General features: G+C 43.4%; 5 protein-coding genes across 5 annotated transcripts; 3 read left to right on the top strand and 2 right to left on the bottom strand.

Moving 5' to 3' along the window:
- The first annotated feature begins 1,543 nt into the window (after positions 1–1,543).
- Positions 1,544–2,234, top strand: LOC115561974 (serine palmitoyltransferase small subunit B). Its single transcript, XM_030382653.2, has 2 exons — positions 1,544–1,848; positions 1,907–2,234. Exons 1-2 carry the CDS (start codon positions 1,752–1,754, stop codon positions 2,062–2,064), a joined length of 255 nt encoding a protein of 84 aa, XP_030238513.1. The 5' UTR covers positions 1,544–1,751; the 3' UTR covers positions 2,065–2,234.
- Positions 2,186–3,983, bottom strand: ppk31 (pickpocket 31). The gene is made up of 6 exons (XM_030382651.2): positions 3,779–3,983; positions 3,560–3,673; positions 3,289–3,505; positions 2,573–3,228; positions 2,407–2,513; positions 2,186–2,350 (listed from the first exon to the last, which is right to left on the bottom strand). Exons 1-6 carry the CDS (start codon positions 3,814–3,816, stop codon positions 2,187–2,189), a joined length of 1,296 nt encoding a protein of 431 aa, XP_030238511.1. The 5' UTR covers positions 3,817–3,983; the 3' UTR covers position 2,186.
- A 1,737-nt stretch (positions 3,984–5,720) lies between these two features.
- On the bottom strand, positions 5,721–7,473 carry LOC115561973 (phenoloxidase-activating factor 3). The gene is made up of 4 exons (XM_030382652.2): positions 7,270–7,473; positions 6,951–7,114; positions 6,539–6,888; positions 5,721–6,481 (listed from the first exon to the last, which is right to left on the bottom strand). Exons 1-4 carry the CDS (start codon positions 7,331–7,333, stop codon positions 5,875–5,877), a joined length of 1,185 nt encoding a protein of 394 aa, XP_030238512.1. The 5' UTR covers positions 7,334–7,473; the 3' UTR covers positions 5,721–5,874.
- A 2,331-nt stretch (positions 7,474–9,804) lies between these two features.
- On the top strand, positions 9,805–21,279 carry LOC108658148 (uncharacterized). The gene is made up of 2 exons (XM_030382650.2): positions 9,805–11,423; positions 19,352–21,279. Exons 1-2 carry the CDS (start codon positions 10,628–10,630, stop codon positions 20,566–20,568), a joined length of 2,013 nt encoding a protein of 670 aa, XP_030238510.1. The 5' UTR covers positions 9,805–10,627; the 3' UTR covers positions 20,569–21,279.
- A 3,930-nt stretch (positions 21,280–25,209) lies between these two features.
- Dsk (Drosulfakinin) lies at positions 25,210–25,820 on the top strand. The gene has a single exon (XM_030382508.2). It carries the CDS (start codon positions 25,253–25,255, stop codon positions 25,679–25,681), a length of 429 nt encoding a protein of 142 aa, XP_030238368.1. The 5' UTR covers positions 25,210–25,252; the 3' UTR covers positions 25,682–25,820.
- Positions 25,821–26,556: the final 736 nt, after the last annotated feature.

Here is a 26,556-nt window from a genome sequence, read left to right as displayed (position 1 = left end):
ATGATGATGACGACGACGAGCCTGATGCTGATAGCTTTTTGCAAGTTACTTTCTAATAATGCGCTGCAGACAACTGCAGCAATAGCAACAACAACAAAGGAGATGGGCTGATGTGAATGTGGATGTGGATATGGATGTGGATGCATTGCACACGAGAGTCATAAGCGCAACCAAGGCAATTAAGTTCGAGCGACAAGTTGCGCTGCTGGAAGCCAGGATAGCGATGGGCCAGAGCAGGTGGCGGCGGTGGCGGTGGTGCTGGCGGTGCAGCTGCAGCAACATGTTTATGGCTCGAAACGGATTGCACGTAATGGGATTTACGCTGAACGACAACGATAGCCTGCAACTGATTCAGCTATGGCCAGAGTCTCAGTTACAGCGCCTGCGCCTGCGCCTCAATAAAGCCGATCGCATTACCAATTAGGCGTGCACACTTGGCTAAACAGCCGCCATGTTCGCCACTTGGTTGCCTGGCTGGCTGGCTGGCTGGCAAGTGGAAATTGAATTAGTTGTCGCTGCATATGCGTGACTCGGTCTCGCCTGCTCTGGTCTGGACTCGCCTTAGACACAGATTGAGACTGGGTGTCGCTATGTGAGTCTGTCTCTGTGTGAGAGTGAGTGTGAGTGTAAACATTTTTTACACTTTGCCACATTCCTCCGCCGCGCGCATAAATCAAGCCACTGCTCGCCTGTCAATCCGCAACGGCAGCATTGATAGCGTCGTCGCCGTCTTCGTCTTCGTCGTCGTCGTCATGGCCAACGTAACTCTTGGCAAGTGCTCGGGCCAATACAGCTGGCCACATGTGGCCATTGCGGACCAGTGTGCTAGTTTCCCAGTGCAAATTATGGTGCAATGGCTCGAAATCCTGTTTTGTCTTGCAGCCGGCCACGCTACTCGAAGATGGTCCAGACGTTTGTTCAAAGGCAAATTTATCTATAGCATAGGCAATTGGTCTAGACTCTTGACTCTGGATCATGAAATATTGCTGTGTTGTTTTGGGTCACCCAAAGTTACAACAAATTTCACTCGAGCTGAACGCAATTAAATGCAACTTACAATTAATAATACTAATTCGCCATGTTCAATGTCAGCTTGGATTTTAAATGCGCATCTCGACATCATACGCATTCTTTTCAGGTATTCCGGTTGCGAGCCGTAGATCGATATATTTACTAATTTAATTCGACAGCTTTGGACAGGTGCTCGAGAAGTGGATAAAAATTTGCATTATGTGATATATAAAGAAAGCTAAAAGTAAATCGTCTTAATTTGATTGAAAGATTTATATAGATTCGATAGGATGTATTATAAAATATATTTCTGGGTTAGTATCCAAAGCCGATAGCTCGACGCTTATATTTGTTTTAATTTTACATTGATTCTAATGACTTTTTTATTAATATTTGCATATTAAAGTTTTGCTACCCAATAATCACTTATAAACTTGAAAATTTGAAACCGCCAACCAACCGCAGTACTCGCTCAATAGCTGATTGCTATGAAACTTCAAGTGAATGAGCTGTGCAACACTGAGTATTTGGCATACAGCAGCGGTCACACTGGCAAAACAGCTGATTTAATATTTATTAACAATAGAATTTTTAAGCGAATCGAATGAAATACTTAAGCGAATGAAATGCCCAAAAGTCGTATTTAGCACTTTTCAAGTAAAGTTGTTAGAAGTCAAAGTCGCCTGATTGTGTCATACCTGTGAAGTCTCTACTCAATACTTGAAAAGTATTTAGCTAAAATGTGGAATTTAAAGGATTCTGCCGCACACTTATATCGGCAATATGAGCTGGTCACCTGCATCAATATGTTTGAGCCCTGGGAGAAGAAGCTAATCAGTAAGTAAGGTCATGATAACGTTTTTTCCAAATGATCACATTGTTCATGTATGCGCAGATGGAATCTTCTTGTTGATGTTTGTGCTCTTGGTATTCTCGAGCTGCGTCTATTTGCCCAGCTATATGGACACGCTGATTGAAATTATAAGGCCAGCAGCTGGATCCAGTAAGGTGGATGACCTGACATATGTGCCACAGAGAATCAGCAGCATGTAAGACATGGCCTACACTATAGACTAGAATCACCCCATACAGGAGAAATCGACTTACATATATTACGCACATAGGACTTGCCCAATCGGAAGACAGATTAGATATGAATGAAAACATTTTGTGATTTACTTTAACTTGATTAAAATCTTTAAATATTTGAGTGTGCCAACGAATATTCGATTTGACCATTTTAAAACTTCTCTGCGGTACTCCAGGCCCATAAATATTGCCTCTACGACGCGCAGCGCTGAGAGATTGAAGAAGAGACTAATTAGACCACCGAAAGAGACTGAAAAGGGGACCAGTTAGTGAATAGCCAGGGAGAGGTTCACTTCTTGCACTTACTCAACAAGTCCAGAAATGTTTTCGAAACCCGCCTCACATAGCGCTGCGTGGGCAGCTCCACCAGTGCCACATGAATATCCGAGAAATCTTTCTCAGAATCCTGTTTGCTGCAATATAATATGTAGCTGTTCATGTTACATTCGTTTAACTAGTTCAAGGCACTTACTCATCGGCTGTATTGTATATAATGTTGTACTCTGGCTCCTCGCAGGAGCTCATGCAGTCACAGGACTTGCGCTCAGCGACCAGTCTGTCGTGGATGTCCGTCAGACAGATCAAGCCCTGGTAGTCGCACATGGGCAGCGAGTTCTTGCTGGGCACAGCCATAAAGTGGCTGGTGCAGTTGCAGTAGAGCAGTTGCAGGGTCACAGTGCACTCCACAATGCAGCCGGAGAAGCTGTAGAACTCGTAAATCCCGATGCGCTGCTCAGAGTGCTCATGACTGTAGCGACAGCGACGCTGCTCATAGTTCAGCTCCTCGACGCTCTCGTGATTGTAGACCTCGATGACGTTCAAGATGAGCTCCTTGTTGTTGCCCAGCAGGACTGTCTCGCGTATCATGCCCTCGGAGAAGAGGTATGGCACATCGATGGGTGCATGCACGTTTACCTGAATGTCCGCCGTGGCCAGAAACTTGAGGTTGCCGGCTCCCGTCATGCGATTGTTTTTGAACTGCACCTGAGCTACTTTGCGCGCCTGGACCGAGTTGAAGGTGTAACAGACGCCGTACTCCGTGAGTATGGGCAGGAACTGATCGCAGCAGTCGAAGATATTGTTAAGGTACTGGCACTCCACAATAAGCTCATGGCACTTGCTGCGAAACTGAAAGAGAAGTCTTTAAACAGAGAGAAAGCGAGAGCTTATGCAGTTCTTATATCCCACCACATCCAGCAGCTGTGTGAAGTTGTCTGGGCATTGGACCTTTTCGCACATCTCGCAGCTGGTGCAGATGCCTCTGAAGAAGGCGATTTCGCCGACAAAGTCATCGATGTGGAAGTCGTGCTCGATGCCAAAGAGCGAGTCGCTCGTGTCCCAAATCTTTTCCGAGTTGTACAGCTCGCAAACGGTAATGGCCGGAAACGAAGTATTCCAGTTAAGACTGCAAACGTGATTGAGTTAACTCTCTACACTATCCTTTGACCTTTCAACTTACTAAATGGTATCCAAGTTGAAGGACACGGATGTGGCGAAGTAGCTCTCCACCAGAGATTTGGTCACGGGCACTATGAATGTCAGCGATATATAAAGTGTACCCAAATAGAGCGACCTATTTTCAAAATGGGTTATATGCACTCATTATATAATTGGTCTCAATACCAGCAACATATACATATGTATGTATATTCTATAGTATATATGAATAGTAATTTACCCCTTCAGTGTCAGTGACAGAAAACTAATCCAGTGCATTGTCTGCGAAACGTTCGCTACCAAAGCCGAAACTGTTGTGAGCCACAGGCCAGCTTTTTGTTTTGATTTTTTGTATATTTGACCACACGGCGCAACACAAAGGAAAAGCGTAGCTCAGATTAGATCTACGCATTGTTCCTAATTCAAATCAATTTAGCCCTTTGCCTTGTGAATACCTTATTGGTGGGTATTTTACTCATGTCACGAAATATGTATCGCCTAGAAGACTTTTCGGAGAGGATAGAGTATATGGTATGCGATATATTCCTCTATAATTATGACAAGTTAATGTAGCCTGAATTCTCTGTTCCCTGTATGAATGGAGGTGCCTCAGTGTTTATGAAAATGTCAGGAAACTATTAAGCCGAGTTGATACTCTGAATATTGTAGAGAAATTATTGTTTATGACAAATCTTTAATTAATTAAGCTCAGTTTTCTATAAGTATAAATTGTTCAGGTTGCCATTGCCTTACCTATAACTCATAAGAGAAGCAGTGCAATTTTATCCAATCTAGATTGAGCCAGATTAGAGCTTCTAATTTCGTCTTAGCAGTCGCATATACAATTTCAATATGCACTGCAATTGAGCACTAGAAATTAAAGATTAATTTCCCAGGGCTTCCCCCCACAATAAACGTATAGCTATCGTAATACTCCTAGAATTGTGAAACTTTTTGCATTTCATTAAAGTGATTGCATTTATAGCTAGACGCAATATTAACTCGCTAAGATATATACTTAGTTGGCAATCAATGCATATCCAAGCAAGCACTTAGATGATTCAATGCTATAAAATCCGAACTGAATCAGAATACAATTTCATATAGACGCGCCACACGCTGGAAGTTAACAGAGGGGGCAACAGACTTGCGAGCTTAGTTGAGGATGGGCTTCATTCCCGTTACCTACGATCGATATGAATCATGCATGCTTATGATAATAGCAGCGAGGTATAGATTAAATAATAATAATAAAATCGGTGATGTACCCATGCGATATAAAATGGCAATAAATTTATTAGCACTGCGGTTAGTTGACCACAGACGCATTCACAATTCTTCTTCACTATATGCATATATTCATTGAGTAAACTACTCAACAAAATAAAGTAAATAAATAAAACAAAAATAAATTACTAAATAAATTACTTATAAAGTAAAATAAACAAATAATAATAATATTAATAATAATAATAAAATTGCCAATAATGAATAAATTAATATATGTCGTGCAATATTTTCTCCGGATTTTTCTTGTGACTCAAATTCCTCACAGTTCTAGATTATTAGTGGATCACTAATAATTATGACGAATTCAGCTAAATAGTCGTCGGTCATGGCGTCACTATAGTGTTTGCAATAACAAGGTGTTTAACATATGTATTTGTTTGACCAGCATTTATATAGCAGCATTTGCATATATATTTAAATATTTTATATATAAATCTAACCCATAATTATACCCGTTCACGACATGAAAGGAGATTATCTTTGATCCATGTTTGTATTTGTGTCTTTTTTTAACGCTGACAAATGATAGTAATAATAAACAAAAATCTCCTATTTTCTTTATCATAAATTTTCCTAAATTGGAATTTAATATTTTTTTCAAATATTGTATAAATTTGTATTAAGTATAGATCATAAAACACACACTTATTTTATAGTCCAGAAATGCCAAGCTTTTGGCTGAAGCTTAAGATTTCTAGTCGTTGATATTGCGCATATATTTGTGTTATTCCAGAGATGTCTCATTTAAGAGAGCAGAGGTGAATGAGTCATGCGTTCTGAAAGATTTGCACTCCATAGGCAAGACAAAGCATCTCAGCATTTAAACTTAAAGGCCTTAGACTTCCTCAAGAGGGTTCAATTTCCGCAACAAGGAAAAATGATAACACGAAATATTTCATTTTCATTCTGCATTATATTTCTATATATTTTAAAAGACTAACAGCTACGACCAATAATCTCAAAGTGTGACTATTGCAATGGCATTGAGAGCTAAGCTAACGAATAAATAATAATGAGTTTAGGAGACGGCACAGGATAGGCGTGTCCTTAATATACATTCTGTGTGATCCAGGGCAACATGTTCAGGACAGAGGCAAAGACGCCTGGCTGGTTCTCTCGCTTGCCGCAGCGCGAGCCGCCATAGGAGACGATGCCGTACTGGACATAGCGCACCGTGTTCTTGAAAGAGTTGCGGAAGAAGAGCGGGCCGCCGGAGTCGCCGCGGCAGGTGTGCAAGATGCCATCGCCAACAGCGCAGATGTGATTCTCGTTAACCGGAGCACCGGGATAGTAATTGCGACAAACGCTCAAGTCCTCCCGCCTAATCACCGCCTTGAGCAGCACTGAGGATGGGCGGTTGTCCTGGGTGCGACCCCAGCCCGAAATGAAGAAGCTCTGATCGTATGCTATATCCTGCGACTGACTATCAATGGGCAGGCAGATGGGCTTGATGTGGGACTTGAACTGAACGGGACGATCCAGTTTGATCAGGGCGATGTCATTGTTGATGTTGTTATCAACGTAGTTCGGATGCACGCGTATATCCTCGATGCCATACTCCTCGTAGGGTGGCAAGCACTCCTTGCGCCGTCCGCCCAGAAACTGACAGTCCTCTTCCGTATCCAAATTGTGCTCGCCCATGCGCACTGCAATACTGTGGAGCAGAAGGAGTAAGTCGATTTGACAGCGGAATGTGAGCTATTAGACTTACGGCAAAGCGCTCTCCCTCACACAGTGCGCGGCGGTTAGGACAAAGCGATCGGAGATCAGGCTGCCGCCGCAAAGGAAAGGTCGTCCGAAGGTCTCATACTTCAGCAGCACAATCCAAGGGAACTCCCCGATTTTAGTTACCTCTCCGCCGCTTAGCTTCGTGTTGGCCTTCTTGCCGCAATCCTTAATCGAGTTGAGCAGCTCCAAGCCACGTGGATCGATGCGTCGCAGATTGGCATTAGTTTGGCGCGTGCTCAATGGGGCTTTCGGCTTCGTCACAGAATCCCGGTTGCCGTTACTAGCGCTCTGAGCAGTAATCCCAGACGTGTTGAGGCAGCACAAATGGATTGTCTACAGGGCAATTGAGGTAATTAGTACAGGTCAAGTTAGTTTATATTGTAGTAGCTAATTACCGACTGCTTGGCCACATTGCAAGCCATTTGCCTGATCTGATTCTGTATCGAGCGTGGCACATTGCGGCCATATCTGTTCTGTACATCCAGCACGAATTGGCATTCCTGGAATGGGACGCAGTTGCCCAATTCGCCATTGGGGGTGTAACATCTGTTGTCCGTCTCTGAAAGAAAAACAAACGTTTGCTTCAGTGATGTGATAAGCTGTCCAGCCGACTCATAACTCGTTTAACTGGTTAGACCTAAACAAAGATCATATTTGTTCAGCTTTGTTCTGGCATATGACTCAGATAGCCGAATGCCTATTCAGATTACTTACGACTCAAGACCAGCGATGGCATGCCCAATAGCATTAGGCCCAAGCCGCCTATTAATAGTCGCATCCTGTCCAAGTGCTCAAGAAGAGTTAGATAAGTAGCGTCAATCTATGCGATCGGTTGTTGATCTTTAGCTCGACTCGGGCGCTAAACTGTGAATGAGCCGCGTCTCGACGTGTGCCGAGCTTTTGTACCTGGTGTTCGCGTGCTGTGTTAGCTGCTTATTAAAATGCATTCATGATAATTTGCCCACCTTCGAGATAATGTCGTTTTCAACTGGACAACAGGTTTGACTCGCTCGCGCAGTGCAGCACGTGCGTAGAACGCGAACTGATCATAGACTCGATATTACCCAGAATGTCGATTGGCTCCATGTCGGATGTGAGTGTCGTCTGGCAGTAGGCGAGTGGGTCAAGCGATTAAATTCCAGGAAACCCCCAGTGAGCAAATACTCTCTCCCCCCCTCTCTCTCTCTCTCACACACACACTTACTCTTTGTCATACTCGATTTCAGCTACGTTCTTTAAAATGTGTGTTTTTTTTTTTGCAAATAAAGATACATCCCGGTAACGTTTTTTTTAATTGACCTAAAATGAAATATTTGATGTTGATTTCATAATTTCCCCAGATATTAATCTCCGCCCATGCAGCACAGCGGCTGTCTAATTGCGCTGTTTTGGGCTCGTTCCCTAAACTTCTCTTCATTGCTTTCTGGAAATTCCACAAATGGGAAGCCCGATAAAGTGGACAATATTTTATGTACTTTTTCTGCTGTCAACTGGCACGCATTAGATACATGAAATCCCCCAATATTTGATCAACGAGATATGTGAATATGTCTACAAACATATAAAAATGTAAATTTCTGACTGATGTACTATGCATGACTAAAAATATTTCATATGTATATGTAAATAGAATTGCAATATCAATCATAATTGTGCTATGCTATCGCTACCGCTCTCAGTTTTGACGAGAACCGTAGCCTAACAATAAAAAGTTTGTGCTCTGCTATGCTCTCAGTTTTGTCACATCAAAAACTACAGCTGTTGCAAATAGCGGTAGCTGAAAACAGAAAGTGAGATGAAATCATAGCAAGATGAGAAAATAGCGAGATGATAACAGAGCGAGATGAGAGTAAAACAAATGTGAGAGAGCGGTATGAGCAGCAGCAGATCTTCTTTTGTGTTTTTAAAGTGCCAAATTTTCAGTCTACTACTAAGCAATTTAAGTTAAATGGATATAACTGTCATTAATCTGTTCAAATCAAAGTTATCCTCGTAGCCCTATTTTAACCGCAATAAAAGGACCAATCCTTGTACAATATAAATGGGGCTTGAGAGTTTCCATCTAGATTCATTCTAGATTCATTCTAACAATTCATATTATACACGTGACTCAAAAACACTTAATTATTAATAACCGATACGAAGGGTTATATATATTTATTTTATTTTATATTGAAATATTTGTAAATTTTTCGCATATTTTTCTAACATAGAAAATATATATTGTATTAGCTAAAAATATTAGTGATAATGTCTAATAATATATTGCAGCACTAAAATCTATTTAAATCTATGCCTGCAAACAGTGTTGGAAATTCGCAAAAGTCAAGCGATCTATCAGAGACACAAACACAAACAAATTGCGCATAGCGCTTTTAGTGAAGACATAAACCATAACCAGCTATGTTAGTTGCTTGAGGCAAAGCTACCCTATAATTTGTAAGGGATTCAACATGAAATTAATTTTTATTAAAGTAGAATATGTATTGATTTAAATGGTCGTTATTTAATTGATTTCACAAATGTAAATATTCAGTCATGCCTAGCACTTTTAGGTAATATATATTAAAATAGATATATATTAATATATTTTAAATATGTTAAATAAAATCAAAACGCAAAATGTTTCACATTAAATAATCTTGAATAAAAATACTTTACTTTTCTTTTCAGAAAAATAAGACAATTCAGTAATGCGCTCCTGATAAATCACAAGGAAATTTCTAATTTCCATATAGTCTTCATACCATATTAATTTTTCTGCAGCAAAAGTCTTAATGGCTGAAATAGCAAGCATGGCTTTAAATTCTCCTTTCAGCATATTAACCGATGCCCATTAATTTATAGACGTTTCTAATCTGCAAAGAACTCAGCCGGCTGATCGAGTCCGCTTGGCGAGACAAACAAAACATGGGCTCATGTATTATTGACTGCAAAGCTGTAAAACCGGTAATCTCTAGCTCTACAAAGAAATCGTTCTCGGCAAATACTTGCTCACCGATTCAGCTGAGAGTGCGAGTAAAACTCACAGAGGGAGAGAGCGAGCGAAACATACCTTAGGTTCGCAATGCAATCCACAGTGCTCGTATCGCGCCCTGCCTACCTGCACACTGCACCTTCCAGCTGGTGGGCAGCAACAGGTACTCTCTACCTGAGACGGGCTCGAGAGAAGAGCGTAGAGCGTAGAGCGTTGAGTCGTAGACAGGCAGACAGAAAAGACCACGTAGACCGCCGCTCGCGTTGCTGGAATTCATTCCACTGTGAGACGCCGTCGCGATCGCAAGTCTCGAGCGGACCGCATATCTTTGAGTGCAGACAGCAAGCGAACACTGAGGCAGAGCTGTAAGAGCAGCTGCCAGCAGAAAGTAAACGACTTTTAATTAAAACTCAGCTGCATTATCGACTGCCTATATAGCAGAGGTCTATGTAGGCGCAAGGGAGTGTGCGAAACGGAACCGCAAAACCCAGAATCCCATGACGCCATATTTGTTTTTTCAACCTGATTGAACGTGTGAGAAGCGTCCGTGAGTGAGTGCCAAGCAGAATCATCTCTGTGTGAAACGAGATTCGAAATTCATTTAAATAAGTGAAACAAAATCCAGCGAAAATTCTAAAACAAAAAACAACACACAAAATAAAAGCAAACAACAACAACAAAAACCCCGTCAAGTTTTGTGAAGTGTTCGCGTGTTTTTTCGCTGATATTATGGTCGGGAGAGCGTGTGTGTGTGATGTTGCAAGTGTATGCGTGCTTTGTTAGTAAATGCGACTGGCTGTGTAAGAAATATCCGCTTACCTAAGCGCACAAATTCTCTCGCGACGGCTTAAGAACCACACTTGAATACACCACAAAGCACAAACACACACACACACACAAGCACACACTGGTAGGCATACCTGTGTGTGTAGGTACGTGGCTAACATACATATAAAGCAAAACCAGAAAATCCACATTGCTCGGTCTCGGTGCGCGCCTACGTTGTCTACGTTGTCTACGCTACGTAAAGAACGCGCATAACGTAAGACATATTGTTTTGTTATCGTCGCTGCTTCTGCTTCTGCTGCTGTGACAATGGGCGACTCCACGCCCATTTGCCGCTGCCGCGTGCTGTATCTGGGCAGCGCGGTGCCCCGCCAGAGCAAGGACGGCCTGCAGGGCATACAGGAGCCGCTGCGCAGCCTCTATCCGTCAGAGGGCGCTGTGGGTGCCAAGGGCATCGATAGCTGGCTGAGCGTCTGGTCGAATGGCATCCTGCTGGAGAATGTGGACGAGAATCTGAAGCAAATCACCCGCTTCTTTCCCATCGAGTCGCTGCACTACTGCGCCGCGGTGCGCCAAGTGCTGATACCGGAGCGCGGCAATGCCAATCCGGAGCCAAAGTTTCTGCCGCTGGACTCGCCATTCGCACGCATGCCGCGCGCCCAGCACCCGCCCATCTTTGCAGCCATATTGCGTCGCACCACCGGCATCAAGGTGCTCGAGTGCCACGTCTTCATTTGCAAGCGCGAGGCGGCCGCGAATGCTCTAGTCAGATGCTGTTTCCATGCCTACGCTGACAACTCGTACGCTCGCCAGCTGGAGACGGGCAGCACTGTCGGCGGCGGCAGCAGCGTCTACGGCACGCTCAAGAGCGGCGCCGGCAGCAAGTCCAATGGCGACCTCACCAGCGTCGGCCTGGCCAACGGCCATGGCAACGGTCAGCATCACCTGGCCGGGCAGGGCGGCTGGAGATCGCGTGCCGGCAGCACCACCACACTCAACAGCCTGGGACGCACATCCAACGGACATGTGCTCAACGGCTCGGGCCTGGGCATGAATGGCGGCAGCACAGGCAGCGCCGCCGAGGGCTACACATCAGTCAAAAATTGTAAGTATATTGTGGCATGCCACTCAACTGCTGCACTCAAGTTCGTTGCCTAAGTCTTTCGTTTGGCCACGCCCCTCCGCGAATTGTCGCCAGCCAGCTAACGCCTTGAGAACATTTTCGCCCCATCTTTAGCAGCCATCAGATACAGCTAGTCGCTATAGGTACAGTTGCCTAAGTATAGCTGGCATGTCATCTAATTAGCTGCATGTGACCGGCACGAAACGTTAGAAAAGTCTGAGATACAAAAGCAACAACAACAATATAAAAACAAAAAACGCCAACTGCTTTGTCTCCCATCTTGGCTATGATCTCAGCAATCAGGTAGCTAACATGAGAGAGCTTTGTATGCCCTTTCAGAGGGTCTAATAAATTGCTGATGAAACTTGTTATGCATTCAAAGAGATGGATGTGGTCATCTCTAAACATATGGACTACAAAGCTCTATACAGAATTGTATTTGATATGATCAGCCATATGATTCCATTAATCTAAAGAGATATTATATAAATTTACTGAAACTTTTCAAATCTCTTTCATTGCAACAGAATCTTGTGGAAGTCTTGATTGCAAATAATATAATCTCAAGGATTATAAATCAGATGAATTCATATATATATTGACAGAGTATAATATTTGTTCCTGTTGATTTGTTTATACAATTATTTGTTGTGCAATATCAATAAACAGAACTTAATTTTATATAAACAGTAATCAAATTGAAGGTAAATCGTTTATCATAAAAATATTCACGAAAGATGAGCCTCACCTTGAAATACACACACACACACACATACAATTGCTGTCTAACAATATGTGCAAAGAAAATAAAGAAAGACAGCCAGAGAGAAAAAAATTCATTTAAACACGCCTCAGACATTGTTGAAAAATAGAAAATGTTGTCACAGCGTCGAAAGTATTTGGGTGCAGTACAGGTATTTTAATGTTTTTATTGTTTTTGTTTTCTTCTCTATCTTCTGTTATTGACAATTTGTTCGTATGCACGTTTCTCAGAGTGCCAGACTGTCGGGCTGTCGGGCTGTCGGACTGTCGAACCGACTGATGACTGATGACTGATGGAGGGCTCGGCAAGTGGCAGAGCTGAGCATTTAGTCGATGTTGCTGACGGTGTCTGGTAACAGAGAAACACTTACGGGCAGCCGCCAGAGCGTTGTCTTGCCGAGTTTTAAACACTTTCCACTTATTTAAATTTCGTCGAGGCACAGAAATCGCCGCTTTATGGCATTGCCTTCAGTTGTTGGCCTGGTCAACGACTGCCTTTGAAGTTGCTTGAAGTTGTCTCGGCTATAGCAAAGTTATGATAATTAGCATGTAAATTGCTAGACCTGAGGAAAGCAGCAACAGCAGCAGCAGCAGCAGCCGCTGCCACGTTAAATGTATTTTGAGCCGATCTCTACTCGAGCCATGCAAATTAGCCGCATTTCGCTTTCGACCTGCCAACTCCTCCCTGGTCAAATCTGAGCTGTCTGCATGGTTAATAGTTAGAAATGCGACCAATAAACCGAATCCAAATTCGAATTCGAATCGAAGCACTTTCTAGCCCCACATTGGCTGTAAATGCCGCGAGAAAGGAAATTACACGATCTTTTGCCATCTCATTCAAACTAAATATGCAAATGGAATGACTCGCCTAATGCTCTACGCTAATTAATAGAGTTTATGCCGTGAGGCAGGCGCAAAATTTATATTTCTGCGGCATTCTCACAGCCTCCACTCGGCCACAGCCAGCGCAGTTGTCATTTCCAAGTGCAATTGCAAAGCACACTCACTCATACACTCACTCACTAACACACACTCACATTGTAGCTGGGCAGGAACTGTGGTCGCGTGCAGATTAGTGGACGTCGGAGCCGCCAACACAAAACTTCAGATTCAAGTTGAGGTCGTGAGGGGGTTGCGCACACACACAGATAAGGCTTATACACATGATCGTAAATATATATATTTATACGTTTATATGTACTCACTGAGCACATAAATTGAGATGAACGCGTGAGAAAATTTTGGGTTAGGATTTATTTTTGTTATGACTGCTTTCCATTCGCTGGGCTTTGGACTTGGTCTTGAGTCGACTTGGTTATTGCCCTGCTAGCCACTTTCTTGCTTCAGCTGGTGGTGGGAAGACACACACACACACACACACACACACACGGCTATTCACATATGTATGTATGTATACTTGAGGGCTTGCTGGGAAGTGTGAAATCGAGTGGAAGTAGAGCCAGACCCGTGACTAACTGAGACAGAGCGGGGGGATTCTTAAATTTTGAGCGTGTGAGCAAGTGAAACTTTATTTAGATATGATAAAATCTGACACACACACACAGACACGTGCATGTGTGCATGTGTGTGTTTGTTAGTGTGTCTCTTTCAGAGCTATCTCTCTGAGCTGTAGATTTTCTATTAATTAACATTGTTAATTTGCTTGCAAGATTAAGGTCTTGCTGCCGCTCATTGTTGCTCTCGATGCGAATTGAGGTTGTGTGGCATCTGGCAAAGGAATCTCTGGCAGCTAGCTAATTGCTTTTCTCTCACTCTCGCATTTATTTTTAATTAAATCAACTAATTTCAATTGCATTTTAATGGCTTGAAAGTGTGCTAAAGCGAGAGCTAAAAGCATTTGTTGTTGCTCTTGTTGTTGTTCAGTTCAAGTCAAGTTTATGCAGCGACCTCAGCTGCCAATTGTTGGCCAACTCGGCTCAACTCAGCTCCATTGATAAACCAAGTGGCCCACAATTTGGCATCGCCTTCGTCCCCAGCCTCCAGCCTGCAGCCTTCGATTGCTGGCCGCGCCTCTAGCATGTTGATTCAAGCAATTTGCAGGTGGCTTTGTCCACACATTCTGTGGTACCATTTAAATGGCACCGAGCAGCGACAGACAACGAAAAACCAAGGCATACCATAACGAAACAAGTTGCACATTGTTGGCGACCAGATTCCAGTTTCGGCAACGGCACAGTTAACCAAAATTTGACCTACATAGCGCTCGAGGGAAATATCTTGTTTTGGCTGGCCGTGATGCAATCAGCTAATGAAAATTCTATTAGGAAATCAGTTCCGAGCAGCAAAAGCTTATAGTTTTTAAATATTACAAAAAAAAGAGCTATATACATATCTCAACGTAGGAAACTAGTTGCTGATTGACGTGCAACAGCAACAGCAACAACAGCAACAATAACAGGATGCCCACTTGACCATGACTGAAATATCGAACACTGGTGGGCGCAGCGGCAAGAGAAGCGGCAACAGGTTCCAACTTCCGCTTGCAACGAGCGGCATCTCTAGGAGCGGCAGTGCAACATTTTTAGCTGCTATTACGAGCAGCGATCACAAGTGGCAGTTGCCGTTGCCGTTGTTGTTGCCGTTGTTGTTGTTGCTGCATCGCTGTTGCTGTTGCATTATTATTATGCAAAGAAGCTGGCCTGAGATTGAGCGTGAAATATACCCATAGATAGTTTGGCAGATAGAGACGATGACTGAGTGAGAGAGAGAGAGGGAGACGAGACGAGACGAGCGAATGGCAGGCACATTAACCGAAATCCAGTTGCAGTTGAATGACTTGGCTCTGTTGCATGTTGCAGTCATTCGGCAAACATTTCGCGTTGACTTGCAACATTTTTTCAAAGTTTTGTTGTTTTTGTTTTTGTTGTTGCTGTTGTTGTGGTCAATCTCTGCTGTTGCCATGTTGAATTGCATTTAAGCATGGCTCGATTACACAAATTTGATTTTTGCTATTTGCTGTGATTGGACTAGCATAGAAAGGAGAGAAAAATAAAGCAAATTCCAGAGTTTGACCCACTTTGCATGCCACCTCTCTCTCTCTCTTTCTATCTATACCTAATGCTACCTTTGCTGCCTTCTCTCTCTTGTATTATTCTTTAATCTGTTTGAGTTGAGCCAAATTTTGGTTGTAATTAAGTTATTATATTTATGAGTAGCTCTTATAAAGTATGCGCTTGAATGTCGCTATAGTTATTATGAAATATATTATTATAGGCCTCTCAATTAAAAGTGGATTATTAAGTCAAAAAGTATACTTCGCTATATTCATAAGATATTCGTTTCATCTTATGCAAACTCTTCTTGTTGTAGATTGTCTTTGCTTATGGACATGATTTGTTAATTAGTTTACTTATCTCAATCTAGACTCTATAAACCTCCCATTTATTCCCGTGTACTCACCCATATCTAGATCGTATCAGTTATTCCACAAGTCACAGTGAAGTTTGCTGTGTTTGCACTCACGCCAGCTGACAGATTTCTCCATGGAAACCAATGTCAAAAAATCTCTTCAATCTTTATTGTCTTGTCTGGTGGGATGTGCCTGGCGACACACACTTGGCTCCAGACCCCAATCCATTTCAATTTGCGCCCCGGCATATATGAATAACTCACAATCTATGGGCTCGTAGGTGCTGCTCCGCTCTGCCATTAGTCACTCAGCTCTGGCAGCGCGACCTAGTGGAGCTCTGGCCGTGCAGCTGCAGCACGAGCTCGACTCAAGAGGTAAGGCGGGCAGCGGGAAGCAGACAGCGGAAAACGAAATGGCAAGCAAAGGCAACAAGCGAATTCCAAGCCACATTGCGACTCCATTTTGGCATCGAGTAGAAACAAAAACAAAACAGAAATTCAAAGGCGCTATTTGGGCTTCTGGCACTCCCCTTTCCGCTCGGAATGTTTTAGCTGAATGGCAAATGCGCTTAAATGCCAACAGTTTGTTTTTTGGCCAACTTCAGATACATTGTATTTAAACGGAGTTCTCATTCCGTGGCATGGAGTTTGCTGCAATGACTCACTCAAGCCCTCCAGCTCCAGCTCCAGCCCAGCCCAAGCCCCAGCCAAAACGTGGAAATACAATTTTCACGCACGCATGCGCTGAGGCCACTCGCCACATTAAGTGAGAGTATTAATTTTACTTTTCGTGAATGGAGTGCGCTGTGGATAGCACTGCACACTGCTTATGACATAAGTGCAGAAAGAGAGAAAAAAAAGGAGAGAGAGAGAGAGAGGGAGAGAGTGAGATAGAAGAGGGGGACTTCGGTTAGACCTGTTTAAAACAATTTCACGTAATTATTGCAGCTAGCGAAATGCGAAACAATTAAAAATTATAAATCAACTTCCACGCTCCAAGCTCGAAATTAGCGTAAATTGCAGCTGGAAGTGTAATTACCAGCTACAGCTTTGCATTTTTGCATTTTTGCCAAGCATTTCAAATCGAAGCCAACTAACTAGCCAGCTGCCCGGCCGGCCGATACATTGCTCCGTAATTTGATTGACTTCCGCAAAGCGTTTACGCAGATTATGCTCCCGGGGCGAGGTAAAAGCCACAAATGGATTGCTTAAACACCAAATCAAAGTAGAGTTTCACCAGATCACACACAGGCACGTCGATATATAATTATAATAAGGAAGTTCTTAAATGGTTCCACTCAGATTAGCCTCAGATCTTGGAAAGATATACTTGAAGTCTGTGAAAGTTTTGATTCACCTATATTTATATAAGCTATTTATCAATATGACTCTGTTGAAATAATTATGGATTCTCTTGCCTTGAATCGTGTCGGAAACTTCAGCTTTGAATGCTGTTCATAAACAATTAAGAAGAACATTTTCAACACTTTCAATTCGTATGGAGAATGATAAATGAAGTCTTAGATGTAGTGTGAGCGACCCGCTGAAACTGAAATATAATTTCAGTAAAAACCACTTAAGTTCACTTTCGAATATCGAGCTCAGAAATGAAAGTTGCCAAGATATGGATCCATTTACAAAACGGGGCAGAGCCAAATGCCAGAATTTATGTGAGAATTGGCGGAATGGGCGAGAGCCCAGAGAGCTACACAGCTCTCTTGGACATTTTGTATATATGCGATATAATGCATTTGACATTTGGGCATGTGAAAAGCTTGCTAATTAAGAAGCAACAACTGAAACGGAGCATTTCCCACAATGTCTGCAGCCTGTTCCGCACAGACAATACAATTTTTATGTAGAGTTTTTCAGCTAGCCGGGGAACTACCCGGGGGGGCGTGCACAGTGCCCAAAAAGTTCGCTCTCATTTTCAACGTCAGTCAGTCGAGCACGTTGGCCGCGTCTCGGCGGGGGTCAATAGACCCCAACGCGACCGGAGATTTCTCATGCCAGCAGCAGCAGCAGCAGCGACGACAAAGCAGCAAAAGAGCCAAAGAGCTGCAAAGCCACAGCAGAATAGCAAAAAGTAAGAAAAAGAGCGGAGGAACCAAACCAAATTATGGCATGGCTAAGAAGCGAAGCTACAAAGGCAGACACTAACAACAAATGAATACACAAATAAAAACTAGAAAGAACAGTTATTATTGAGAACACGAATTGCCAATACTCTTCGTAACAAAGCTTACCCAAGATCGAGGCAAACACTTTGTTTAATAAATATTTCAGTTTTTATTGCTGACACGGATTTATAGTAAAGGCATAAAGCTCGAGAAGGTTAAATTTACATACTCTAGTAAGAATTATACTAATGTTATTAAATATATTTGGATGCATATTAGTTATATACAGTTTTCCACTCTGCATATTTAATTTGTTTATAATAATCCAAAGAATTAGACAATATTCGTATATTACCATATTTTATAGTCGATTCATAATGCTCGCTGGCAGAGTATGCTGAAAAACTGACTCGTCGCTTTATTGTCGTCTGCCGGACTGGGCGGTGACTGTGACTTCGACGGCGAAGGCGACGGCGACGGCGACTTCGACGGCGACTGCGACTGCGACTGCGACTGCGACAGCGACTGGGGCTGGGCTGGTTTTTTTGTTTCTTTGCTTTTTTGTGGCAGGAAGCTAGGGCGAAGGGGGCGCAGCGCTGGCTGGCGGCAGGTGTGTAGCCGCCGCGTTCAAGTTATTAAATTACCGTTATTTATTACAAAACCGTTTGCCGTTGCCAGTGCTGCGATTGCTGCCATGGCCCAAATGCGCTGCAGAACCGCGCCAACCTTCATCGGCTGCGACAAAATGCGACGCTCAACTTGATAGTAACGGCATCGCGAACGTCTATGTGTGTGCATGTATGTGTGTGGCTAGTATATTTATAGATACACATAAGTCTATCTGTATCTGTCGAACATATTCGCATTGCCTAACTGACCAAGACACACACACATGCACACACACACACGTGTAGTACGTGCGAAGGGAACACTTAAGAGTCGTCAAAGTCGAATCGAAGCGCATTCAATTGCCTCACAATCGATTCATTTGAATGCGAGCGCCGTTGCCGTTGCTGTTGCTGTCGACTCTTGACGGTCTTGGCCTATATTCATTTGAATTTGTTTTTTGGATTAGACGCGCTCGGCTAATTTCCAGCATTTTGGCTAATGGAAATGTCATTGCCCGGGCCCAGCGGTCGCCACTTGGCGCGTGAATCAGCGCTTTAGCCTCAACTGCCCGGCTCAACGCGTAATGTGAGACAAGTGCGGCCCTGGTGCTGGGCCCCACGAGCCCCCGCCCAGCTCTGGACATTAATAGTCGGCTGGACAGCATCCATTGGCCGCGAAGGTCAACCAGCTATCGAGTGAAACCCAAGAGCTGCATTCAGATCACCCAGCCGATTGCATGATATCAAATGCGTCCAAACTCGTTCTTAGCTTGGAGTGGTTTCTACTTACATATTTATAAATTGCATCTTATATAAAACAGTTAAGAGTTGTTATTTTGCGTCTTATCCAAGATTCGTTCGATTTTTGTTGGCTGTACAATAAGTTTTAATGCAATCGATTATCGAGTAGCTGATCAATCAGAAAAGTCTGTTCTTGGTTCCTCTCTTAAGTCTTAAAATTCGAAATATTAATTCTATTTAGAGACATTTTATGGAATATTTAATTATTCAACCATACTAAGCCTCCTTCAACTTCTTCACCCCATTGCAGTTTATGGTAGCAGCGCCGACCTGAACGTCACCGTGGATGATGGCGACGCATCTGTGTACAATGGCGATGAGAACCACAAGGTGTGGAGCGGCTCACAGGATCAGCTGGACAGCATCGGCGCCGCGGAGAGTCCCTATGAGCTGTATGCCGGCAACACGTCCACGCTGGGCAGGCCGCTGCGCGCTCGTCAGATCAGCACGCCCATCGATGTGCCACCGCCGCCAGTCAAGGAGGAGCGCAAGACGAAGCGCGAGAAGAAGTCCTCGAAGTCCAGCGGCAGCCAGAGCTTGTCGGGCACACTGATCAGACCAAAGCCCATGCATCCGGCGGCGGCGATGCACCGCACACAAGTGCATCCCGGACCGGGACCAGGTCCCGGCTCTGCCAGCGTCATCTATGGCCCCGTCTCCGGGCCGCACGCTGCGCGCCAATATCACACAATTAGTCATCGCGGCTTTCCGCCCGGCCCGCCGCCGCATCACGCGCACGCACATGCGCATGCACATGCTCAGGCACAGGCGCATGCACAGCACATGATGCAGATGCAGCATGCACAGCATATGGCCGGCCTGCCGCCGCTGCAGATACCCATGATGCTGCCGCAGCAGTACGCGACGCTGCAGCCGTCGCGCTCCACCAGCAAAAAGAAGAAGAAGGATAAGAAGAACGGCGGCGTCGGCATGCCCGTGGGCATGCCCATTGTGCCGCCCATCTACGCCTACCAGCAGGCAATGGGCGGGGTGCCGCCGCCGCCGATGGCGCAGTCAATGATCGGCGAGCCGCGTCCCTTGAGCATGTCCAGCCGCAAGATGGCCGCCTCCATGGGCAACGGCCTGGATGACTCGGGCAACTCGGGCGCCGAGTCGCCGTCGCCAGGCGGCACGGGCATCTATCGCCGCAAGGGTCACCTGAACGAGCGCGCCTTTAGCTACTCCATACGCCAGGAGCATCGCAGTCGCAGCCACGGCTCGCTGGCCAGCCTACAGTTCAATCCACCGGACATGAAGAAGGAGCGCGAGATTGCCCAAATGGTGGCCGGCCTGGACCTCAGCGACGGCGAGCGCCGCCAAATGGCCCCCGGTCCGGCCACGCTGCAGCGCAAACAGGCCGCCATGACGAACGGAGCAGCGGGTCCAGCGCATCCACATCCACATCAGCCGCATGCGATATACGGCCCACTGGGCCCCGGAAGTAGCTTCGGCAAGCCGCGCAGATAAGCTGCCAAGCCAGGCAGAGTGCACCCGGCAAGGACTAGAAGTACTACATATATACACATACAAATATATATATACGTACGATCATATAAATACATATATAGAGTTACACAACATTTTAGCGATGCTGGTCAACTTAGAAATCAACAGTTAAAGACAAGAGCGACCAAGCTGTACTGCAGCAACAGACTTCAGATAGGATTGGGTAACCAAATTTCGCAGCGAATATCGTTTACGATATTGCAATCAAAATCAATTATCAACAATGAATATGTGTGCCTTACTAGGTTTATACTTTAAGTATACTATATATAACTATAATAAAAGCTAAAAAAAAAAGAAGAGAGACAAAAAACATTTATTGAGAATCCTTTCCGATGAAAGCAAAGACAACAAATAACCGATTATAATACATAATGTAGAATAATATAATAATAAATAAATCACACTTGAGAGCTGGAGAACAAGTTTTGTTTCCCCGATTTGCGAGCACAAATGTAAAATATCTTCACGAACGAGTTAGTTGAAAGCGTTTACACTTAGCTATAGACACAGACACATACAAACATTCATATATATATACATATATGCCTATAATACTGTTCTTTCAATCTGTCCATATTAGCATGTTAAATCGCAGATGTAATAGAATACGCCTAATCATATAAATACAGACAAATATACAGACATATGTGTACAATAAATATAATAAAATGTTAAAGAAACGCTTCTTTTATTTCGTACATCTATGGAGAGCTGGTCCAAACTCGATTTCCCCTATAAGCCAAGTTCTATTTCTATCAAATTCAACAATGGCCGCGACGCTCGGCCCAAGCACACCTTCGAGTCAATCAATTAGCATGCGTGGAGCACAACATGAATAAATATCAGCTATTTGCATACATAGATGCATATGTATGTGTATACGTATAGATATATGCATACATACATATATCAGTCAGTCAGTTTAACTGATTGGCACAGCGGGTGTTCTTGTAGAGGGGAGAACCACAAAATGCCGCGAGTGAAGCCAAGAGACAGCCGCCATGCACTGAGAAAAATGTTGACGTAAATCTAGTAATTATCTGCTAATCTGAGATTAGTTATAATTATATGCAGTAAAGCATAAATAGAAATCGAATACAAAATCGTATGTAGTTCAGCTAATTTTGGAATGTTTCCAGCCAAGTGCTTGTCCCTGAATCTTAAATACATTCTTATAAGCTCAAGGTCAAATTAGTCTATCTATCGCATGCAGTATAAATGTATGTATATCTGGTCGAATTAATATATGTATATTTCTATGTATTTCCGATAGCTATAACTGAAGTAAATAAAATTAGTTTAAATTTCAGTGAATTTCCTATACATGGCCTGCATTTTGAGCAGTGTTAGTAGGTGAAGTCAGACACCCACCAGCAGAACTACAGAATATTACTTCAGCATATTTTAAGATCTATAATATCTATACATATTTATATGAGTAGAGTCTATGCAATGCATATGGGCTGTCGCATAATGGAATTTGCATGCAAATTCTTGGCATGTCGCTGACTGCAGATTTCATATTTGCATATGGCATACCAGAGGCATGGGGCCCGGCTGTGGCTGGGGCTGAGGTCGAGGCTTGGGCCTGGGAGGGCCTCGTGGCAAACACAAATGTTCAAACACAAATTGTTCGAATATTTTGTTAACAATCGACTAAAGTAAAACAAGCGAAAGTTGCAGCGAGCATACTTTATGTGCATATTCGAATTTTGAGTGATGAAATCGTTCGAGACTGTTGAGAATTTCGGCAGAGAGACAGAGACAGAGACAGCGACAGCGACAGACACAGAGGCAGAGCGAGAGGAGAGAAACAGAGAGAGAGAGGGATGTAGCCGCGAGCGAATCCAATTCCGATTTCACTTCCAGTTTTTGAGTCGGCGCTACTTACTTATAATGCCGAAAGCAAAGATCATCGCAATTCAAGCTCAACTTTAACTTCCACTTGGTAAGGGGGGCAGCATGTGTGAGCTGTATATTAAGAGATACAAGATACGAACACAGATGCCGATGCGGATACACACACACGCACACACATATACAGAGAGGCAGGCAGATGCGGTGCTGCAGGTGAACAGGTTAATTCCCAAGCATTTAATAAGCACACAAAAGGCCAACAGCGAGTTGCATCAGTGTCCTCGTTTATATACATATTATATATCTTTTATTTTGGCCACAATAATTACGCTGGGCTGGGCTCTATGGCCCGTACTACCTGCACCAATAGCCATTTACCTTTATGCGCGTATTACCTAATTGCCGCCAGGCGCGAAGCATATATTTTTCCAACCGCTTAACGTATAAATCAAAATTGGCAGTTCCAGTTTTCAGTTTGCAGTTTTCAGTTTGCTGTTTGCTGTTTTCGGTCTTAAGTTTTCTACTTTCAGGAGTTATATGTCTGCCCCTCGCATTGCGTAAGAGGTTTTCAATTAAAAGCGCGTACGAAGCCGCTCGGCGGGAGGACAGGGCATCCCTCGGGCTGGCCGGCGGCTCTGAGTGTGTGTCTGTGTGTGTGTGTGTCAGCGGCACAGCCGTCGCGTCGTTCGCTTTATGGAAATTCCACGTTTATGCAACGAGAAAATGCGGCAAGAAAATGTTTTCCATTTCCAGTTTTACTGGAATACCAACGCCGACTTGGGCAGCTGGTCAAGCAGGCAAATCGCTGAGCGCACATGCCACACCATAAGCTGTCTCCAATGCATCTCGATTATGGCCGGCCCACCCGAGGGCCACCATAAATTGGGGGAAATTGATGGCGCTGCCTGCCACAGGAAACCCATTTTCCCATTTATCTAATTGTCAATGCAGGTGATGCTAACTAAACTCATTGTGCTGCTAACCAAGTCTTATCAAGCGGATGAATGCGCTTTATGTATCTCACGTACAGAGCACAGAATGCTAAGCTAAAGACTGACAGACCACAAAAAGCAGATGCGATAGGGCGGGCCATTTGGCCAGAAGTGAAGAAAGAGCTAATCGAACAGATAGAGCTCATTTGGTTGCATATATACGATTTCATATTACATCAACCGAGGTTGTCTAAGAAGCACACACACTTTTTAATGATATGCATATACATGCATACATATAGATATATGTACATATATATAGGTGTTTGGGTGACAAGAGCGTATAAACCCGATCCGCAGAACCGCTCCGCTGAATTGCGTGAACAGCAATCGAGACCTCGAAACACCTGCAAACAGCAAGAAGTTGTCGCTGGCGCTGTGGCCGTCACAACAGCACCACAGAGCACCACCGCCGATGTGGACAGTGGGCAGTGGACAGTGGTGTCCAAGATGTGCCGGCTGCGTGGCTCACAAAGTTTTGTCTTGTGGATTTTGTCTTGTTTCTAATGCGCGTCTCTTGCCACAGGCTTTTGTTATGCTCACATTTTATTTGTGTCTTGTGTGTGTTTTTTTTTTTTGCACTCTCTGAGACTGGTTGTGGACTGTGTATGTATATATATGTGTGTATAGTGTGTAGTGTGTGTGTGTTTGTCCAAGTCTACAAACCGTTGCATTGGGCTGCGACTGCGGCTATGGATTGCGGTTTGTTTATTGATAAACTCGTAGATACTTTTCTCTATAGCTGTTAATTTGGTCTTTTATGTACCACTATATACTAGCATCTGTGTGTGTGTGTGTATTGGTGTGTGTGTCTACCATTCGATTGAATCTTTGGAATGCGGACAATCCGGTCAGCAAATGGCATTCTTTTTACACAAACACAAACACAAATGCAGAACCAAACGGCTCAATGCGGTCAATCGGAGGGAGTAGGCACTTGACACGCCATCGCCATCTCTCTTTCCCTCTCTATCTCTCTCTGCAGAGCTCAACGGCTGGCTGGCTCAGGCTCAGACGGCACACATTTAATTAAACCTGTCATCAATGAACCCACCAAAAAAGGGGCGAGCAGTCGTGTCGCACGCCTTCAACAACTTTGTAATTGATCTGTTCGAAAATCGTCTGCATCTCTGGCCCTTGAAATTTGATTTTATATTTACATTTGTATTTATTAATGTCTGCTTATGTTGAGAGTTAAGAGCTCGGTTCTTGAATGAAATGAGGGATGGATGTTCACCTTGGCTCACTAAATTCTTTACAAAAGACAACTTAAATTTAAGATCAATAACACATAAAAAATGTCTATTTAATCTCTCAATTTTCTATTTATGTTGTCTATAAGGTCACATACTTAATAAAAATAATCGCAATCATTTTTGTTATGCTTTAGGAAATATATTTAATACAAAAACAAAACTATTCTTATATAATATTTTTGATTTCTTTAACTTTTCTTTGAATACGCTGTTCTGTGCTTCATCTGAGCATTATCTATTCAACGGGCTATAAAGAAAAAAAAATAATATTTTCTTTCAATTCACTCTCGCCTTAGATGGCTAACTGTATTAAAATAGAATAATTTTTCAGGTAGCGTAGGATTTGCTCTCTTTATTCAATCACGTCAATCAGCTGTCAAATGATGATGTAGCGGCTTCAGTTAGGGCGTTGCGAGTAACCACAGAATATTAAATAGTAGAAATATGGGCTTGAAGGACTTCAAGGAGAGTTGGGTATAAAAGCCAAGGTGCCTGGCTGGGAATTGGCATTGAGTCAGCGACAGGACAATAGTAAAGATGTTGCCCTACAAGAGCCCCAGGCGCTGTTCCGGTGCACTCATCCTGATTGTGCTCGCAGTCTACTTGCTACTGATCCTGCCCACGCCTTCGCACGCTGAGAGCCTGGACTTGCTCAAGGAGGAGCAGCAGAGGCGCAATATGGAGCCCAAGTTGGAGTCGGACAGCGATACACTCAGCGTCAATGGAGCTGGCACTGCCCGTACGCACTTTGGCAACAGCAACAGGCGCAACCAAAGATCCATTGGGTACGGGCCACGGTTTTTTCCTATCTCTCATTCCAAAATTCCCATTGAACTGGAGCTGCTGGTGAACAACGAGGAGGCTGAGCGCCCAAAGAGATTCGACGACTACGGCCACATGCGGTTTGGCAAGCGGGGCAACGATGAACAGTTTGATGACTACGGCCACATGCGATTCGGACGATAAAAATTGTACACGGATGCGGGGATAGGGGAATGATAGGCTTTTGTAAATAGTACAAACTCATGCTTACCAATGCTAACATAACCACGGCTTAACAAAATTCAAGTTAATAAAGAGATTCAGCATTCCATAAAGGAGTAAATTTATCTTTTATTTTTTTCAATGTTAATGTTAAGGTGAAAAAGTTCATTATTTTTATTCCATGCGCAAGAAAGTATAAAATAGTTTATATTCGGACTCCAAACCATGTGCACCCTATGCCATTTACAAATGTCGAGACTTCATATTTATTAGCCACTTGCATCGAAAAATTAATTTAAAGCATAGCATATGTTTAGGCTGCTAATGGAAATGCCATCGAAGCTAGTCTTTTCCACAGTTGGTAAAGCAGTCGACACTGCTTGCAATTCTGTTAGCACTCATAAGCTGCCTGCTACAGTGTGTCTGACAGAAAACGTTATTGATTATTTGAATCTTTTTTGTGTCGATTTTTACAGTTTCTACTATAGATATAATATTGTACAAGCTTTGAATTTCTAATGTTGAGTTTGTAAATGCAAGTTCAAAAGAATGCCACATTTTGTAAGCTAAGCTAGAGAAAATTGCAGTATGCATATATATTCGTAACAAACAGCTTTTAACAGGTAGCCAACGTATGTATGTATGTATGTATGTATGCATAAAGGTTTGATTTGTCGTATGCTTCCAATTGTTATCAGTGCCCGTGAAAACTTAGCAAAATTGTAAATATATGCAGAGTCACGTATAACCGATTCAATAAAAACTATGCTTCCTGTCTGTATATATGAATATTTTCAAGAGCACAGTTTGAATATCACTGTTTGGGACCAATAGTTGTATGTTATCTACAAAACTAT

Source organism: Drosophila navojoa, chromosome 2 (assembly GCF_054131105.1).
Source record: "Drosophila navojoa isolate 15081-1374.11 chromosome 2, UAZ_NAV_1.0, whole genome shotgun sequence".
NCBI classification, from domain to species: domain Eukaryota; kingdom Metazoa; phylum Arthropoda; class Insecta; order Diptera; family Drosophilidae; genus Drosophila; species Drosophila navojoa.
Note: the sequence above shows the minus strand (reverse complement) of the source record. Positions and strands in the feature narration are given on the sequence as shown.

Coding starts and splice junctions, on each gene's coding strand:
- LOC115561973 (XM_030382652.2), bottom strand. CDS start 7,333: ATGCGACTATTAATAGGCGGCTTGGGCCTAATGCTATTGGGCATGCCA. Junction 6,889..6,950: donor GCAATGTGGCCAAGCAGTCG/GTAATTAGCTAC, acceptor ATTGCCCTGTAG/ACAATCCATTTGTGCTGCCT. Junction 6,482..6,538: donor GTGAGGGAGAGCGCTTTGCC/GTAAGTCTAATA, acceptor TCTGCTCCACAG/TATTGCAGTGCGCATGGGCG.
- Dsk (XM_030382508.2), top strand. CDS start 25,253: ATGTTGCCCTACAAGAGCCCCAGGCGCTGTTCCGGTGCACTCATCCTG.
- LOC108658148 (XM_030382650.2), top strand. CDS start 10,628: ATGGGCGACTCCACGCCCATTTGCCGCTGCCGCGTGCTGTATCTGGGC. Junction 11,424..19,351: donor CTACACATCAGTCAAAAATT/GTAAGTATATTG, acceptor ACCCCATTGCAG/TTTATGGTAGCAGCGCCGAC.
- ppk31 (XM_030382651.2), bottom strand. CDS start 3,816: ATGCACTGGATTAGTTTTCTGTCACTGACACTGAAGGG. Junction 3,229..3,288: donor TCACACAGCTGCTGGATGTG/GTGGGATATAAG, acceptor CTTCTCTTTCAG/TTTCGCAGCAAGTGCCATGA. Junction 2,351..2,406: donor AACATTTCTGGACTTGTTGA/GTAAGTGCAAGA, acceptor TCCCCTTTTCAG/TCTCTTTCGGTGGTCTAATT.
- LOC115561974 (XM_030382653.2), top strand. CDS start 1,752: ATGTGGAATTTAAAGGATTCTGCCGCACACTTATATCGGCAATATGAG. Junction 1,849..1,906: donor CTGGGAGAAGAAGCTAATCA/GTAAGTAAGGTC, acceptor ATGTATGCGCAG/ATGGAATCTTCTTGTTGATG.